This window comes from Microtus oregoni, unplaced genomic scaffold (genome assembly GCF_018167655.1).
Source record: "Microtus oregoni isolate MIOR12 unplaced genomic scaffold, Mior012 001850F_ref0000187, whole genome shotgun sequence".
NCBI classification, from domain to species: domain Eukaryota; kingdom Metazoa; phylum Chordata; class Mammalia; order Rodentia; family Cricetidae; genus Microtus; species Microtus oregoni.
In genome coordinates, this window is record NW_024545198.1 from 1 (window position 1) to 19,755 (window position 19,755).

Genomic DNA, 19,755 nt, shown 5'->3' on the forward strand with positions numbered 1-19,755 from the left:
GAAAGAAAGCATCTTCAACAAATGGTGCTGGCACAACTGGAAGTCATCTTGTAGAAGAATGAAAATAGACCCTTATCTATCACCGTGCACAAAACTCAAGTCCAAATGGATTAAAGACCTCAATATCAGCCCGAACACACTGAACCTGATAGAAGAGAAAGTGGGAAGTACCCTACAGGAGCTGGGCACAGGAGATCGCTTCCTATGTATAACCCCAGAAGCACAGACATTAAGGGCAACATTGAATAAATGGGACCTACTTAAACTGAGAAGCTTCTGTAAAGCAAAGGACATAGTCAATAAGACACAAAGGCAACCTACTGATTGGGAGAAGATCTTCACCAACCCCACAACAGACAAAGGTCTGATCTCCAAAATATATAGAGAACTCAAGAAACTAGACTTTAAAATGCTAATTAACCCAATTAAAAAATGGGGGCACTGAATTGAACAGAGAATTCTCAGCAGAGGAAGTTCAAAATGGCCAAAAGACACTTAAAGTCGTGCTCAACTTCCTTAGCAATCAGGGAAATGCAAATCAAAACAACTTTGAGATATCATCTTACACCTGTCAGAATGGCTAAAGTCAAAAACACCAAGGATAACCTTTGCTGGAGAGGCTGTGGAGGAACGGGTACCCTCATCCATTGCTGGTGGGAATGCCATCTTGTGCAACCACTGTGGAAGTCAGTGTTTCGGTTTCTCAGGAAATTCGGGATCAACTTACCCCTGGACCCAGCAATACCACTCCTGGGAATATACCCAAGAGATGCCCTATCATATGACAAAAGCATTTGTTCAACTATGTTCATAGCAGTATTATTTGTAATAGCCAGAACCTGGAAACAACCTAGATGCCCTTCAATGGAAGAATGGATGAAGAAAGTATGGAATATATACACGCTAGAGTACTACGCTGCGGTAAAAAACAATGATTTCTCGAATTTTGCAGGCAAATGGATGGAAATAGAAAACACTATCCTGAGTGAGGTGTCCCAGACCCAAAAAGATGAACATGGGATGTACTCGCTCATAATTGGTTTCTAGCCATAAATTAGGGCCACGGAGTCTACAATAGGTGAACCTAAAGAAGCTAAGTAAGAAGGTGAACCCAAGGAAAAACATATAGTTATCCTCTTGGCTAAGGGAAGTAGACCCAATTGCCGGGGAGAAAATTAGGATCTTGGGGGTGGGGTGGGATGGGGGTAAGGGGAGATGGGGAGAAAAAAGGTAGAAGGGAAGGAGGGGGGACTTGGGGAATCAGGAGAATTGGGATAAAGGAAAGGTGGATAGGGGAGCACGGAACCACAATTCTTAGTTAAGGGAACCACTTTAGGGTGAGCAAGAGATTTGACCCTAGAGGGGCTCCCAAGTGCCCAACATGAGGTTCCCAGTTAGTTCCTTGGGTAGCTGAGGATTGGGAACCTGAAATGACCCTATCCTAGAGCAATACTGACGAATATCTTGCATATCATCATAGAACCTTCATCTGGTGATGGATGGAGACAGAGACAGAGACCCACACTGGAGCACTGGACTGAGCTCCCAAGGTCCCAATGAGGAGCAGAAGGAGGGAGAACATGAGCAAAGAAGTCGGGACCACGAGGCGTGCACCCACCCACTGAGACAGTGGAGCTGATCTACTGGGAGCTCACCAAGGCCAGCTGGACTGTGACCGAAAAAGCATGGGATAAAACCGGACTCTCTGAACATGGCGAACAATGAGGGCTGATGAGACGCCAAGGACAATGGCACGGGGTTTTGATCCTACTTAATGTGCTGGCTTTGTGGAAGCCTAGCCAGTTTGGATGTTCACCTTCCTAGATATGGACGGAGGGGGGAGGACCTAGGACTTACCACAGGGCAGGGAACCTGGACTGCTCTGTGGACTGGAGAGGGAGGGGGAGAGGAGTGGGGGGAGGGGTAGAAGGGTGGGAGGAGGGGGAGAAGGGTGGGAGGAGGGGGAGGGAAATGGGAGGCTGGGAGGAGGTGGAAACTTGTTTTTTGTTTATGTTTTTTTTCTTCTTTTCTTAATAAAAAAAATTATAAAAAAAAAAAAGTTGATAGAGGCAACTTATCCTATAAGATTTATTTTTGAAACTATGCATTGCTATCAATGACATAAAAAATAAATATTAATTAAGTATATTTTTATGTGGGATTCCCTTCTGAAAGCTGTGAATATGTTTTATTATCATTGGTTAATAAAGAAGTTGCTTTAGCCTATGGCAGGGCAGAATAAAGCCCGGCAAGAAATAGAAACAGAGATATATAGAGAAAGTAGGTGGAGTCAAAGAGACACCATGTAGCTGCTGAAGAAGACAGATGCTGGAACCTTACTGGTAGGCCACAGCCTCATAGTGATATATCAATTAATAGAAATTGGTTAATTTAAGATGTAAGAGTTAGTTAATATGAAATCTGAGCTAATAGGCCAAACGTTGTTGTATTAATATAGTTTCTGTGTGATTATTCAGCTCTGGGAGGCAGGGAAATGAACGAGTAGTCTCAGGTTACAAATGGCACCCACTGCATGGTGCATGGACCCACATAAGACCTAAAAAAGTTTTAGAGAGAGAGGGGGCGAGCTTCTAGACCCACTAAAATAGGAGCCAAGTGCAGTTTCTTGGTAGACACATTTTTTTACATAGACTCTTTGCTGGCAGTGAGCAGAAGCATGGCTCCTTTAAGAGAAGGCTTCCTGTCTCAGCATTAGCAGCAAAAACTGCATAGCTTCTTTAAGAAATCATTTCTTGGTTCATGCTGGCAGCACTAACTCTGGCTCTTTTGGGAGGTCCTGCACTTAAATGGGGATTGTGAGCAGCATGCTACTAGTTGCTTAATGGCTACAGAGACCTGCTGGGTCCCTGGAGCTGGGCTGGTGATCATGGCTCTCAGGGGTGGTGAATGTACCTCCACTATGTTGGACAAGGCAGAGAAAACAGGCAGGGCTGCAGAGTTGGTCCTAGCCATGCCTGCTTAACATTTTTTTTTTTTAAAAAAGCACACCTGGTCAGAAAATGATTACAGATATACAATAAAAACAGATTCAGACTAAAAAAAAAATCTTTGAGTGAATCACAGTGTGTTTTAAGAAAATATGTAGAGAAGAAAAAGAATATAGACAAGAGTACAGATAGTCATAGATTAAGAAAATAAAGAGAATAAAATACTAAAAAGTAATAAAGTAAATAAAAAGCCATGCAAAGTTGGAAAATACACATAGAATCTGGATTATGTATATTATTGCATTGTTTTCAAATTTTTTGACTGTTAATGAGCTCACTTCATAGAGACATTTGATTGATTCTGGGGGCTGCTAAGTTAAACCAACATAAAGGTATCTTTACTTCAAAATTTGGGTCTAAGGATATATTGCTTTGAAAAGAGGTTCTGCTTTTGTTTCCATAGAAGACAAGAACCTGTGAATTCCTTCAAGGTTAATGAGGTTTTATGGAACAAGACCCCTGAAAGGTCTCTGTGAACCCTAAAAATACTTCACCTATCAACAGGAAGCAGTTTGGAGAAAACAACACCCAAATTCCCAAAATGATTGTTTATAAATGTTTGTTTTCATTTAAAAAGGATAAGATTTAGAAATGAATAATTTACAGTGGTATGAACTTTCATCTATTGATACAAATATAAGGTCAATTGGTTAGTCTGTGTATATGTATTTCTGCTCATTTACGGTATTATGTTTATGCAGTTCATTTAAAAATGTAATGTATAATTAAGAAATACATATTAATAAATAGTCATTTATAATAGTCAAACTTATAGTCATGTTAGGTTTTCTAGATGTACAGAGATATATTTCAGATGGATAGGTATTCTTCAAACATTTCAAAGACCTACAGAATATGGCATTTAAAATATTCCAGTGACAGACTTTTCTCGACAATGAGGTATGCCTGCTCCTTGCAGAACCATTTACTTCAGAGAGGTTGATGGGCATTGAAGAAACTTGTTACAGAATTTGCCTTCAATGTGACAAGGCAAGTCATTTGGACAGGAAACTGCTCTTGCCTGAACTGCTTGATGGTATGCTGTATGAACTGAACACACAGGACCCATAGATTCAGGACTTGCTTACAGTTCAGAAACTGAGGCAGGGACCATGGTAGCAGGCAGGCAGCAGGCAACATGGTGCTGGAGCAGTAGCTGCAAGATTACATGTAGAGTCTACAACCACAAGGTGGGGGGTATGAGAAGGCTAATTGAGAATCTAACGGGCTTTTGAAACCTCAAGTGTCCACTCTCACTGACACACTGCCTTCAACAAGGCCACACTGTCACTTTATCCCTCCTGCTGTCTCCTCATTGATCTTTTTATACTCCCCAAATAGTCTCCTTTCTGCCTTCTATATTCCATATAGTCTTGCTTTTAGTTTCATCTGGCACACACAACATGTATGTGAATATATATAAACAATAATTTATATATAAATATACATGACACATGAAATAAAATATTTTGTCTTTCCCCCATTACCCTCTCCTTTACCCTTCTCCCTGTCTATAAACCTCTTCATTGCCCCTCATATTCCCTATTACACTTTCATGTCAGAGGGACTTTTACATTTCAATCCTTATTCCACATGTTAGGAAACAGTCCTTGCCTTTCTGAGTCTGGTGATGACCATCTCCTTTTCTTCTCTCATGATTACTGAATGAACCAGTGGTGATTAGTTCATGCTGTCAAGTTTATACAACCTGGAGTCACTTGGGAAGAGGGAACCTCAACTGAAAAACTGCCTCCATCAGACTGGCCCGCGGTTTTGTCTGTGAGATATTTCCTTGATTATGGAGGGGGAAGGGCCCAAGTCATTAAGGACAGTCACATCCGTAGGCAGGTGGACCCTAGACAGCTATAAGACAGCTGGCTAAACATGAGTCAGTGAGCAAGCTGAGGCCACAGTGCTCTTTGGTCTCTGCTTCAGTTCTTGGAAGTTCTTGCTGTGATATCCTTCAACACTGGGCTGTGACCAGAAGGATCAATAATATAACCCCTTTTTTTCCTGAAGCTGCTTTTGGTCAGAGTGTTTTATTATGCAAAATCAACAAGAATAAACATAATCTTATAAACTGTGAGAAATAAATAACAGGTGATGATTATATAATGTTATTGTATACTACATACATGTGACTAAGTTCTATTTTTCTTAGTATCCAAATAATTTTCTTACATTATATGTCTCAGGGTTTCTACTGCTGAGATAAAATACTGTGACCAAAAGCAACTTTGGAAAAAGGGATTTCCATCATCTTACTGCTCTCAGGTCACATTTCTTTGTTGAGAGAAGTTAGCACAGGAACCTGACAGGAACTGAAGCAGAGGCTATGGAGGAATACTCCCCACAGTTTGCTCAACCTGCTTTCTTATATATCCTGGAACCATGTGCCCAAGTGTGGCACTGCCCTCAGTAAGTTGGCTATATCAATCTTTAATCAACACAATGCCCTATTAATCAACATAATACCCTACAAAACTGACATGCCTACCAGCAATCTGACAGAAGCATTTCTTCAACCGAGGTTCTTCCTGGTAACTCTACCCTGTGTCAAGGTGACAATCTACCCTGTGTCAAGGTGACAAAATCTAAGTACCACACTACAGAAAACAAGAAGAAATAGACTCTTTTGAACATCTGTGACGTTCCAGTGCATGATTTCTAACGTCTGAGAAGTCTTTGAAGCTAAATGATTTCTGAGACTGTTCTGCCAAGCAGGAAGTGTAACAACATCACTGGGCCAAAATGAGTTACATTGCTGAACAACTTAGATGATGTTCTTTTTCTTTTTATTTTATTGATTTTTATTGATCTCTACATTTTTCTCTGTTCCCCTCCCTGCTTCTCCCCTCCCCTCTTCAACCTTCTCCCAAGGTCCCCATGCTCCTAATTTACTCAGGAGATCTTGTCTTTTTTCTACTTCCCATGTAGATTAGATCTATGTAAGTCTCTCTTAGCAAAGAAAACCAGTCTACAAACCACAATGCCAGAGAACTTAGACAATAATGAGGACACTAGATGATATTCTTATATTTAAAAATTGAGTGATATTTCTTCAGAATACATGGCTTTATGAACATGCATTGATATGATGAAATTGAAATTGAATATATTACCTAACTTTTATGTTTTTATCAATATATGTAGACTCAGATATAAATAAGCTATAGTAATATATTATGAAAAGTACAGGGGTATTATATTGTTGAGGTACAGATTTCAGTTGACATGAGTATTCCTCAAAGATATGGATAAATATTTAGTGGATTTTTGAGTTGGGTACTATTTTGTTTACAACTGCTTCTGAGAGTAGGGAAAAAGAAGTTGGGAAAAGTTAAAAGAAAGAGAATATACAGATTTCATCCTCTGGCTTTGCCTTCATAAATATTTTTTATTTTTTAAAATCTCTCCTCTCTTTCTCCTTCCCTCTCTCACTCCCTTCCCTTCCTCCCTTCCCCCTCCCTCACTCCCTCACTCCCCTCCCTCCATCTCTCTCTATGTGTATGTACACATGTGTGCACGAATGCCATAATACATGTGTAATAATCAGAGTCCAGGTCTTAGGAGTTGGGTCTCTCCTTCTATCACAATAGTCCTAAGAATCAAAATCATCTCATCAGGCTTGTTACGGACATTACCCAGGGTGTTATCTCACTTGCCCTACAAACACGCCTCTTTAGTTTCTTTATCTGTCTAAAGACTAGGAACTTCATTTTGTAATGATTTAAAATGTTTCCCAAACTTACCAGCACATTGGAACCAGTTAACAATCTTCAAATAAAACTGATGCTTCTAGTTCACCTCAAAAATTATAGTAACATTGGTTTGGAATACTTGAACTTGGAATTTTTATAGGACCTCTTTGTTAAAATGTAAATAGTTGCTCAGGCTCAGAAAACAATTCTGCAAACTATACCATTTTGCAATTCAAAGAACTTTGATATAAAGAACATTAGAACACCCAAGAAACAGGCTCAGAGACAAGGCTTCCTTCACCTTTCTTTCCTGTCTATTGCTCTTTATCTTTTCCCAAGTAATGACAAACATTAGTTCACATGTGGTGGTTTCAGTGAGAAATGTCCCTCATACTATTGGATTGGTGTCACTGTTTGGTGAGGTTTCAGTGGCTTTCTCCTTTCTGGAGTAAGTTATGTCACTATGGGTGGACTCTGAGAGTTGAAACCTCACTCACTCTCTGCTATGTACTTGAAGTTCAAGATGAAATCTGTTTCCTGTTCCTGCTGCCATGCATGCCTGCTGTCAGCTGGCACGCTGTACCAACCATTATGGATTCCAATGCTCTGGAAGCATAAACAAAATTAAACTATTTCTTCTACAAGTTGCTTTGATTATGGTATTTTATCAAGTGATAGAAAAGTAGTTAATACAGACCCTTTCCTCCAAAGCAAAACACAAAATGTATATGCCCTGTCATGACATGGGCTCATCTACCATGGTTAGAAAGAAAAGACCCCCAGTCCATAAAGGACCCACTCTGACCAGGAAAAAGGCTTAGAACACCCTGAAGAGAATGACATCATTGGATCTCTCCCTCTTGGCCCTTTGCTCTTATTTTGGACATTATATAGTTATACTTCTTTTTATCTACACGTCTATATAACTGTCCATTTCTCATCGAAGCTAAGCATAAAAATGGACACTTTTCTCCAATTCTTTAGGCTTTCATTCATGTCCAACTGTCATGTAAAACTTTGAAAAATAAATGACCTATTTTTCTCTAATACATCTCCTGTTACAAGAAAGTAAGCCATGATACTTAAGGGGGTGAGGAAGGTATCCCCTCCCCTACCTGACCTCCACAGAAGTTCCCACTATGTTTTAAGGTCATTTTCATTTCTATGTTTATAGCAAAAAAATATATCCCTAGTCATCCCATATCTAAAATAGAATACTGCAGAAGAGATTAGAGAAAACAAAACAAACTAGAGAAAATAAATAGAGAAGGTATATACTATTATGAAACAAGGCAAAAATTTTAAAACCATGGTGAAGTGGACAAATTGTTAGTAACTCTAACAGGGAACTTTTGCACAGGTCTAAGTAAGATGTGCTGTCATTCCTTTGCCTCTGTGCTTCAAATGAATACATGAGTGTACAGCCTGGTGTAAGACCATGAAATGTACAGACTTCTAGTACTCGCTTCTTTATATTCAATGGAGCTAAACGACTCAAGAATACAAATCTGTGCAACTCTTAAGTAAATTTGAACTTCCATCCAGTTAAAGTTTGTACAATGACTTTCCATAATACACACATGAAATAATTAGTGAAGATGGTTCTTAATTTAAAGGCTGTTAAACAGCTTGTAGACATCTGGTAACAAGCTGAAATGGGTCATTCAAAATTTATTTAACTAAATTAAGGGGGAAAAATGTTTCTCCTCCCAGGTTGGCATGTCACAAGATAACTAAACCGACTTAGTAGGCTTGCTTGGGAATCCTTAGCTGTCAGTGGTGAATATGCAAAGGGCCAGCAAATTAAATCAACCTGCCAAACTGTCAATTTCAAGCCTCATGACTGCAGGAAAATAGCATCACTGGAAGAAATCAAGCATTGCCTTCTTTTGGGTTTCCTGGCACCTATTCAAATACTCATGCAGTTGTGGCTAATTTTGCATGCAAATTTCAGTCAATAAGCTCAGAACAAGACCTCCCAAGATATTTCAAAGGCTCTGACAGTATTTTTTCTGAATACCAAATCGACAGTAGTTGAAATTCAATCTCAATTTGCCAGTGCTTTACATATGCACACTGTCCCCACCACAGAGCGAAGTTAATGAGAGCCTTACCTGCCTTCACTCACATCCTCCCAGCCGTCCTTGCTGAGGTTCTCAACGTGGCTCATAACCTTGATGGAGTGATTGAGAAGCGTGTGGTGGCGACCCACAGAGATCTTTTTCTTGGCAGCTTTAAATTTCACCTTGGTAGTGGTTGTCTTGCAGTCACACGGCCGGGCTCTCACCTCTCTGGTGACCATCTCAGATTTAGCTTTGTCAGTGGGATGGTGGCGCTTCTCGCCTGGACTCACCGCCTCTTCACTGTCGTTTCTCAAAGCCTTGGCCTCTGCCACTTGTCTCCTCAGGGTAGTGACTTCCCTCTCCAGCTCAGTGATTTTGACTTGAAGTTCACCTTTGTCATTTTCTACATCTTTACTCACCTTCAGTAGGTGCTCCAGCTCCTTTTCTCTCACTTCAGAATCTTCTTGATAGTGTTTTAAATGGGATTTCAGGAAATCATTTTCTTTCTTTAATTTTTTATTCCCCTCTTTTAATTTTCTTGACTTTTGCTCAAAAGATTTTAGTCGATTTTCCAACTCAATGACCTAAGCAAGAAGGAATAATTTATTCCTTTAAAATTTAAGAGCATAATCTACTTTATTTCTAATTATCATCTCTAACTGAGGAAGAAAGTTACATTTAGTACAAGGACAAAATGAATCTAAAGCACTTAATTCCTAAATATTTCTAAGGTGATGTAGATGAATACATTCAGAAATGCAATAATGCATCTGTTGAACAAAGGACAGATGGCAAAAGAAGTTAAAATCCTATGCAAAGTGATACAGAACTAAGGATGCCAATGAGCTGCAGAGTTCTCTAAGAGTGTAGGTGCTTTCGTTATATGGTCTCACTGTGAGAAGAAATATTTTCAGAAAATCAACTGTTTATAGAAATAGCCTAAAACAGGTTCATGGAGAAACTATCAGCAAATACTTGAGAAACACATTAAAAAGTGCTGACAAGATAAATAACCTGAAACAGTTTAATTTCTAAATTAGAAGTATCTTTTTAACTTTCATGGCATTCTTATTTCACAAAATAAAATCTTTTTCCAAAAAATAATGTTCAACAATCTAAAATGATAAGAATTTGAAGGTTGCTTATAAGTAAAACATTTCCATTTATTTCAATGAATATTGCTCCTGTTGTAGGATACAGTGATGATCAAATACAACGATGGCCCTATGTTTCGGCAGTCACTGGAAAGACATATACTTGCACATCTTAAAGTAATGCATGATAGGATATAAACACTGTAGGTCTAAACACCAAGGACAAAATTATTATTACTGTTACAAAAGGAAGTTTGGATTTAGAACTTGTAAAATGACAAGAGTTGTTATTTGAAACATAATATTTAACTATTTTTCAAAATAATTTTATAAGTGTAATTGAAACAGAAACTCCAAAACGGCTTTTGCAAAGAATCACTGACTCTTCATTTGAGTCCACAAGACAACTAAAAGCAGAACAGCCGGACATCTATGTATTTGTTTTCAATTTGTGTGCTGGCTCAAGAAACACATGGTTATTGTCTCTAATCTTACATATTGAATCATCTAGAATTCCACAAAGAGCCATAAGGTCAGATACCTCTACACCTCCAAATGAGAATAGCTATCCATGAGGCCAAAAAGCTGCATTCTCAGGGAGCAACAGATTAACAATATAACACTTTATTGGACCACCCTGATGATGGCTCTGAGCTGACATAAAAATGGGCAGACCACACCTTGCCCAAGACTGCTCAATTCACACCTCTGTTTTAAACTAAACCTAGAGCTCCTGTCAGTCCATGTATTATGAACTCCAGTGGAAAGCTGGCCCTGATGCCCTTTATTATTCCTTTCAGTGATATGTCTTTGGGGCTGGTCAGAGAGCTCAGTCAGTAAAGTACCCAACTCCAGTACAAAGATCTGAGCTTGATCCCCAGAACTTACATACAAAAGGCAGCGTGTTCTAGAGCTGGGGAGGCCAGGACAGGTAGACTCCTGCATCTCACAGACCAGCTAGCCAAGGCTACTTGACAGGTGAGTGAATTATTCCAGACCAGAAAAAAAAGAAAAGAAAAGAAAGAAATGATGGTTTGTGCCTTAGGTGGTATCAGATTTCCACAAGTATGCATATGCACACACCACACCATACATATAGGAATATACACACGCAAGAAGGAAATTCAGATGTGTTTAATGTTGGAGGCTCCTGAACCTAGTTACTCAGGACATAAAGGACAGAATGCTGCAAGGCCAAGGCCAGCCTGGGCTACAGAATGAGTTCAAACCCAGCCTGTGCAGTTCAACCTTGAAACCATTAACATTGAACCTGATAATGTATTTTGTAAGAAAAAATATATTGAGACAAATGCTACAATTTGAAAGCAGCATTTACTATCAGTGATAGTAGTGCTGTATTGTGACTACATGTTGACATAGACTGTCCTATTAAAACACAGAAAACCATACTAAATATACATAAACTCTATATATACTTTTTAAAAATAAAGATATGCATATATGGCTGGACAAATAGATTGTTGGTAAGTAACTTGCCTAGGATGCATAAAACCCCTACATAAATCTAAATATAAAGCTAATATGAAAAAGTAAGAAATTAACTTGCTAATTGGATTCAAATTCAATGAAAATCATTACTGTTCTTTTTCTGGGCCTAAATGCATTTCTGGACCCATAATGTTAGTTGTCAGTTGTAGAGGGTAGATAGAAGTCATAGTTTCCGTAGGCTTTCCCTTCTAGAGGACTAGTTATATACCATGAATCTATACAAACAAAATTATACGAAACAGTGAGGAAAATACTATCTTGAAACAAAGCTGATGCATTAATACAAAGTGTAAAGTTTCCCAGATGATGGTACATTGAGGGCATCAATGTTTCACCTTCCATCAAGATGAACGAATGTGAGCCTGTCTCAGTCTCTTCCCTATTATGTTCACCTGGTACGTGTCATTCAGTAGCAGTGAGGTGACATCCTTTGTTACAAGACAGTGGCAAGACTAGGAAAAGTCGCTATAAGTCTATCCACAGGTACAGGAAATAAAAGCAGTAAAGTGAAATTGCTTATACATGTTTGCATGTTCAGTTTTGCTTATGAAACGATGCTTTAGTAATACCGAAGACTAATCCAGAGTAGCTAGAAAACAGTCAGAGAGCCCATTACTGAAAGATAAATCTTAAATAATATGGCTAGTAAATGTTTTCGAACCTGACAATACATTTCGTAAAAAGAAATAAGTTAATATGCATACTAAAATTTGAAAGCAGCATTTTACTATCAATGAGACTACTGCTGTATTGTGTCAACAGGCTCACATGGACTGTCCTACATAATACAGAAAACTACACTAAATCATAGGGTAATTTTTGACAATAAGTCACACATATTTAAATTATGAAGACATTGCCATTTTACTCTGGCAGAGCTATGAATAGGAACAGCAATCTGTGCCTGTTGCAGATCAGGGGCTTCTGACCCACTTGTAACTTGAACTGCTCACTTATAACTAAGAGGCACATATACTCTAAATTTTGTTAACTTTTCTTCTTTTCATTTCTCCTCTCCATCTATAAAAATATTTTTAATCTATGTCCAAGGAAGCACAAATGTTTACCCATTTATTTTTCTAACATTGATTTTGTTAACCCATTTTGGCAAGCCAATGATTTTGAATTATGAATTTAAATCAAGAATTCACACAAGGTTTAAGTTCATGAGCTCTCGTTTTAAAATATAATCCTTTATGTTAAAATTCAGATTTAACTTGCTCAGCTCAATATCTTAAAGATTGGACTACCTTCTGTAATGTCTGCTCCGGTATTGCTTTCTCATTCTTCTCTGGAGTACTCTTCTTGACCCCAGCATCTTCATGGTGTCTAAAGAGTTGTTCTGGAAGCAAATGAATAATATATTAGGGTATATCATATATTGCTGAGACACTGTACTATCATTTTAAGAGGAAAGGTTTTGTGGTTTTTCAATTATGAATAATCTAGTCTACTCTCCTGCCAAGTATTTGACCAGAACAAAATGGTGACCTCTCTTAAGGGCTTTTTTTTGGTCACATAGTTACATATCTTTATAGTGTCATAGTTTTTTCCTGCAGTGTTAAGATTTTCAAAGGTACAATAGATCTGCAGGCTAACAATGCGATACTTTCATTCCCATGTTCATGCTTTTGTAGACTATTCTGCCTTTACCTTAAAAGCAGAATTCATTGCCGTTTTATCTACAGCGACTACCAGTTTTGTTCTGCTGATCCTGTTCCCTGCCATGAGGATCAGAGTGATCACTGAACAAAGCAAACAGTAATGGAATTAGAGACTGAAACCATAACAGTGCATGAACCTTTCCTTCCACGAAAAGACTGTGCACAGGCAGGTTAGCCATAAAAGCCTCAAAGCTAGAGGAGCTGCAGCTTCACTTTCTAAGAAGTGGGTGAAGTTGTTTGACAAATCACTCCTGCGTAGGCTGACAACTAACTACCACAGCTTCTCGGTGCAGCCAAAACCTGTAAGCAAGTTACCAAATTCAGGGAAACATTGTCACATTTTTCATTAATATTAAAATTCATTGAAACCTATAACTAACTATTTTATTTACAGATAAGTTAAAGGGATGAAGTTACCATCTTTTAGTGAATTCCTTAACTGTCTCTTAAGTATAATGTTGCTAAAGAACAAAGCAGGGATCAGAAAAGTGTATGACACTAAGAGAGTATGCATCTGTGCCAGCTTGCTTTTGCTTTAAAGTCAGCTTGACTGCTGTAGGTCAGTGTAAACTTTGATTTATCAACAAAGGAAGAGAAAACAATATTATTCTCTGTAGAGTAGAAATCCTCCTGATAAAAACAGCGACTAACAAGTTTGTTAGAGTGAATTAGGCATTTCTTTTGTCTTTGAAACATGACATACTCAATTAAAACTTCTGTGCTCATGAAATAAATAGAACACTGTCCTAAGAATAATAAAAGCTAGAATAGGTAGAATTTGCCTCTTGGGGAACATGTACCTTTACCTTGATAATACTCTATCAGCTCCCAAGCTTCTTTTTCTAGTCCCCTAACACCACGGTGCTGAATTCATTTACAGCACTCTTCAGCAATATAGAAATAATATGCAAATATAATTCATCTGCTCTAGTCATTTAAATATCTCCTATAGCTCTGAGTGAAATGTTTGTCCTTAAAACTAAGATAATAGTAAAATATTCACATACATAGAGTACTAATGACATCTATATATTGCTAATAAAATTAACACTGAAGAATGATTTTTAAAAAAATTTCCTTGCTGTATATTTTGTCCCAGGTATCTGCAAGAAATGCTGGACAGACTAGCTGAACATGTGCACTTGTGAGTGTCACTAGGTTAGCATGTGCACCTGTGGGTGTCGCTAGTTGAGCATGTGCACCTGTAGGTGTCGCTAGGTTAGCATGTGCACCTGTGGGTGTCGCTAGCTGAGCATGTGCACCTGTGGGTGTCACAAGCTGAACATGTGCACCTGTGGGTGTCGCTAGGTGAGCATGTGCACCTGTGGGTGTCGCTAGCTGAGCATGTGTACCTGTGGGTGTCACGAGCTGAACATGTGCACCTGTGGGTGTTGCTAGCTGAGCATGTGCACCTGTGGGTGTCACAAGCTGCTAGGTGAGCATGTGCACCTGTGAGTGTCGCTAGCTGAGCATGTGCACCTGTGGGTGTTGCTAGGTGAGCATGTGCACCTGTAGGTGTTGCAAGGTGAGTATGTGCACCTGTGGGTGTCGTTAGCTGAGTATGTGCACCTCTGGTTATCATTAGCTGAGCATGTGCACCTGTGGCTGTCACTACGTGAGCATGTGCACCTGTGGGTGTCACCCAGAAAGATTTTTCTGGCCTATATAGCTTCTATAAGTATACTGAAACAGCTAGGCTCAGACTATGTAGTGAAACAAGGAATATACTCTTTGCCACTTCAGTTCAAACATCTCAGGATGTGCAGATGTAGGCAAGAGGGCCTCGTTAAGAAAATGACATTTCTTCTCTCTCTTTCTCTCTCTTGACAAGTGTGCTTTTTTCTACAAGACTTATATGGTTGAAATACTTTAACTTTTACTAGCATTAAAATTCTTCTGGGTTTTGTTCCTTCTTTTTTAGAAATTTTTCTTTTTCTGTTTTTAAACATTAACTTTTTAAATAATTGGTTAAAATTAGTTTGATTTTATTTTTGTTTCATTTCCTTTTAATCTTCTTGGTTTACCATGGTGGTAAAGGGATTTTCTCCCGCTTTCTTGGAGTCTAAGTGCACTGAAATAAATGGGAATTTGTAGGGGAAAATGCATACCACACAGACTATGAAAATTGCAGAAGTGCCAGATGGTCCAGGCTGCAGTATCCTCAGCAATAGGAAAAGTGAGATGGAGCAAGGGATTGAGGACCTTTTTTAGGGGTAGAAAATGACCTTTAGGGAAAGTGAGTGAGTCTGATGGAGAGACCATGCCAGGAACAGAGGTGAACACAGAAACTGCAGTAGCATTGAAGGTTGTCTTTCCATGTCCAAGACTCATCAGAACAGGTATCTTTAAAGAGAATTGTCAAATACCTTTAAGCCTGTTTTTCTATGAGTTAATCCTTGGTTACTGGGATTTTAGAGAGGGATCAAAGTCACAAAAGGTAATCTGCACAGCTTCCTGAGCCTGATAGCAACATACAAAGGAAGGTCAGAAATGACCAGGTTCTAAGGAGGCTGAAAGACTCCCCAGTTTCCCCTATTTCAAATTACTCAGCATAGCTGGGGTACAGGGTGTTCAGGACTCAGGGGTTGGGGAAGAAAGATTCTGAATTCCAGGTCATCCTGGACTGCACAGAAAGATTCTGTCCCATGTCAAAGTGTGATTAGTTTGGGTTATTAGTTTCCAAGCCCCAACATTCCATTGGATAATTAATCTAAATGATTCTGCAACTTTTTACTGTTAATTATCTTATTATTCTTTTATATTCTCAATTTAATTATAGTAACATTATTTTTAAAACCTATCATATTTTTGTGATTTTTTTCCATTTTAATATTTAACAAAACAAACATAAAAAACAGTTTCATGTTTGTTTTAATAATTAAATTATTTTTTATAAATTGTGAACATAATTTACCATTTTTAATTTGATTTCCACTAGTTTTATTTGAAATACTTAATAGCAAAACACAACTCCAATCATCCTAAATTAGGGCTATCATTTTACAAAATTAATTTGCTATTAAATATAAATATAGTCATTTAGCATTCAATAGGTTGTATTTTACATTATTTAATGACATAATACATTTTATTTCCCCCAAATGCAAAAGAGAATATGGAAAAGTGTTAGTGCAAACTACATTGAGCCAAATGAAACAACCTTACTCTTGAATTGACATGCCAATTTTTGCACTATCCTAAGGATATCAATGGCTAATATTAAAATCTCACCAAGGCCAGCTGGCCTAGGTCTGAAAAAGCATGGGATAAATCCGGACTAGCTGAACATAGCGGACAATGAGGAATACTGAGAATTCAAGAACAATTGCAGTGGGTTTTTGATCCTATTGCACGTACTGGCTTTGTGGGAGCCTAGGCAGTTTGAATGCTCACCTTAGGAGACCTGGATAGAGGTGGGCAGTCCTTGGGCTTCCCACAGGTCAGGGAACCCTGATTGCTCTTCGAGCAGATGAGGGGGGGTGGACTTGATCGGGGGAGGGGGAGGGAAATGGGAAGCGGTTGTGGGGACGAGGCAGAAATCCTTAATAAATAAATAGATTTAAAAAAAAAACTTACCTTACTTCTTCTATTCTTTGGATTTTTATTGATAAATGATAACTATGTTTTACTGATTATATTTCTTGATCTGTGATTCAATTTAAAACAAACAAAAATACTACAAAAATATAATTTAGTAGAAATTAACTGATTGCATTCATTTTAGTAACTGAAGACATATTTTTCTGTGATTTCAATTCATTACATACTAATTCTGTATGATACATTTTAGTGCACATAACATTTATTCATTTTAGTTTGTGTATAGGATAAGTAATTCAGCTCAATCAGATTGAACATGATAGTTTTATCTTGCCTGTATACTTATTCTCAACGTCGCAGATACTTCTTTCAAATCAAATTATTCATTAAATGGCTCTTCCACTATTTTTGATTGCTACTTTTGAATATATTTCTTAATTATACCACATTACTTTGTTTATTTTTTCTCCTTTTCTTTTTCTAATTGAAAAGATCCTTCTCTCATACAATGCATCAACCATAGCTTTCCCTCCCTCCACTCCTCTTAGTTCCCCTCCACCTCCCTTCCCCCATCCACCAGCATCTATTTCCTCTTCAGAAAAGAGTAGGCCTTCAAGAGACAGCAATTAATCGGCACAAAAATAGATACAGCGAGTCAGGACAAAATAAGAACTTGTGGGAGTAGCCAAGCAGTTTTTCTGATTTTTAAAAAGTTCTCCTTTAGGTATACATACTCAGCATAGTCCCTTCATAAATCCTCCCTGTTGTTGTTGCTTTCTGCTTCTGTCAATCCCTTTAGCCCTCAGATAATTTTATTTCTATCTACATGTCACAAACACACGTATATAAAATACAGAGCCACAAATTAATAAAAACATGATATTGCCTAAGGCAGGCCTAATTTACTTAATGTTATCTCATTTTTCCTATGTTCCTGAAAAGAGCATAGCTTTATTCTTAAGGCTGAAAAAAATCCATTGTGCATATATACCACATTTGTCCACCAATCCTCTGATGTTGGATACTTAGGTTGGTTCCATAACTCAGCTACTGTACACAATGCTACAATAAGCATCAATATACAAGAAACCAATGTGCAATGTAAGATATTGATTTGGAATTGTTAACTCTCAAGTTTTTCCTTTTCTTCTTAATTTGGTTCTTTATGATTGCTTGAATGTTTATCTATGTATGTTTTTGTTTTCAAAACAATATAGTTACTTTTAACAATAAAACAAGAAGACTATTCAGGGTCCCAATTGTTAAGAAAGAAGTGGGAATATGTTTCAATCGAAGAGAGAGAAAAGTTCCTGGCAAGAGAAGAAAACTGAAAACAAAAAACCATGTCTCAGAAGCCAATGAAGGGGTAAACTCATATTTTGGTGAAAACTAAACGTATAAAGTAGAAATGTTAAATCTGGCTTTGGTAAATCACTAACACCATATTTAAGACTGAGTCAGTAATAATAACTGGGATAAAGCTAAACAAAGAATTCATTGAAAACAATCACTAGGTGTCTTGACAGCAGCTGAGTGGCAGAAGCTGGAGGAATCTTATATTAGCCTGATTTGCTTCTTCTACTAAGATACTGAAGTTGCACAGTAAATACAATTGTCTTCACTTTTACCATAGGAACAACTTACATTGGTAACATGGCACATCCCCTATCATGAGACAAGTGGTCACAGTGGTCACACACTTAATGAATGAACAAAGCTTCCCTCTATGTTTAGGATTGTGGTCCCATAACGCTAGAAAGAACTAAGTACCTTCAAAATCTTGTAATAGCAAAAGAAAACATGAATGAATCACTGTTAAATCAATGATAAAATTGTGAGCAAGTCTAACAAGGAAAATTTCATGAGATGAACAATAAAAATAGTCAATTTTTGTTATTTTTATAATTATCAAACATGACTTCACAATTTTATATTAAGAGAAAGAGAGAGAGGCCAGAAGGGTCATGGTCCTAGAGGCAGTGTTCTCCCCTGGAGGGTTAAGCCAGCCCAGAAGCTGAGTCAGAGAGTCGCCACGATTCTCCCACTCCAGACAGACGGAGGTTAAGATCATTCCTGGTAAGCCAGCTGGTGGGCTACAGCAGATTATTAGAAATGGGCTAGTCCAGGTGCGAGAGCTAGCCTAGAAGAGGCTAGATAGAAATGGGCCAAGCGGTGTTTAAAAGAACACAGTTTCCGTGTAATTATTTCGGGTAAAGCTAGCCTTGCGGGCAGCAGGGTGCTGGGGACGCAGCCCCGCCGCTCTTATTACAACACTCCCCCTCCTAGACAAGGGTTCCGGGGTTGAACTCAGCTCACAGGCCTGTGCAGCCACAGCTATAGCAGCTCAGCCATCTCCCAAATCCCATGGAAAAGTTTTAAGAAATTGTGAGACTGTTCGAAGTGAGATATTTAGGAGTTCACTGTATTTGATTTTCTCATGAAACATAAAAATTCAGTGTGTTATAAATAAATAACATGGTGCAAAAATGGAGAAACTAAGTAATATCCTTAAATTGAAACAAAAACTAGAAAATTTAATAATGCTAAAGATTTATTTTAATTAAAAACTTACCTTCTCTTTTCTCTGCCATGCACCTATTCAATTCTTGTATTGTTGTTTTATCAATAGACATATGTACTTTAAGATCATCCAATTCATCTTGAAGATTCATCCTATGAAAAATTCAAAAAATTAATAATTACATAAAATGTGTAAGTTAAGGAAGGTTATAGTAAAATAATCAGCAAAGACAATGGAAGAATAGAAAACATTAACATAAAATCAAAAATATAGTAATTATATGTATTCAATTACATTTTTCAGCATACAAATAGATTTTTATGAGGGTATCTTTTATTATGTACTATGAACTTCAATGAACTTCATTACAATAAACATACCTATGTGTGTGTGTGTGCACGCATGTGTGTGTGTATACATGTGTGCATGTTTGTTGGAAGACTGACCCTGTGTGTAGCCTAAGATAGCTTTAAAGTCAAAATTTTGCCTTGGCCTCTTGTGTGCTGGGATTATAGGCATATGTCATCATAATCAGCTAAAGAACTCCTATGTGTATGTAGGGTGTGTGTGTGGGGGGGTCTAAGTATGTATAGGGCAAAAAAATGAAGAACAGAGACAAGAGGGAGAAAAGTGTCGAGGAAAGGAGAGAGGGTAA

At 38.0% G+C, this 19,755-nt stretch overlaps 1 protein-coding gene across 1 annotated transcript; it reads right to left on the reverse strand.

Moving 5' to 3' along the window:
* Nucleotides 1-8,823: 8,823 nt before the first annotated feature.
* Nucleotides 8,824-19,253, reverse strand: LOC121445848 (centlein-like; the record flags this gene model as incomplete). The annotated part of the gene is made up of 3 exons (XM_041647995.1): nt 19,152-19,253; nt 12,626-12,717; nt 8,824-9,356 (listed from the first exon to the last, which is right to left on the reverse strand). Coding segments are annotated over exons 1-3 (725 nt in total), but the record flags the coding sequence as incomplete, so codon positions are not given.
* Nucleotides 19,254-19,755: the final 502 nt, after the last annotated feature.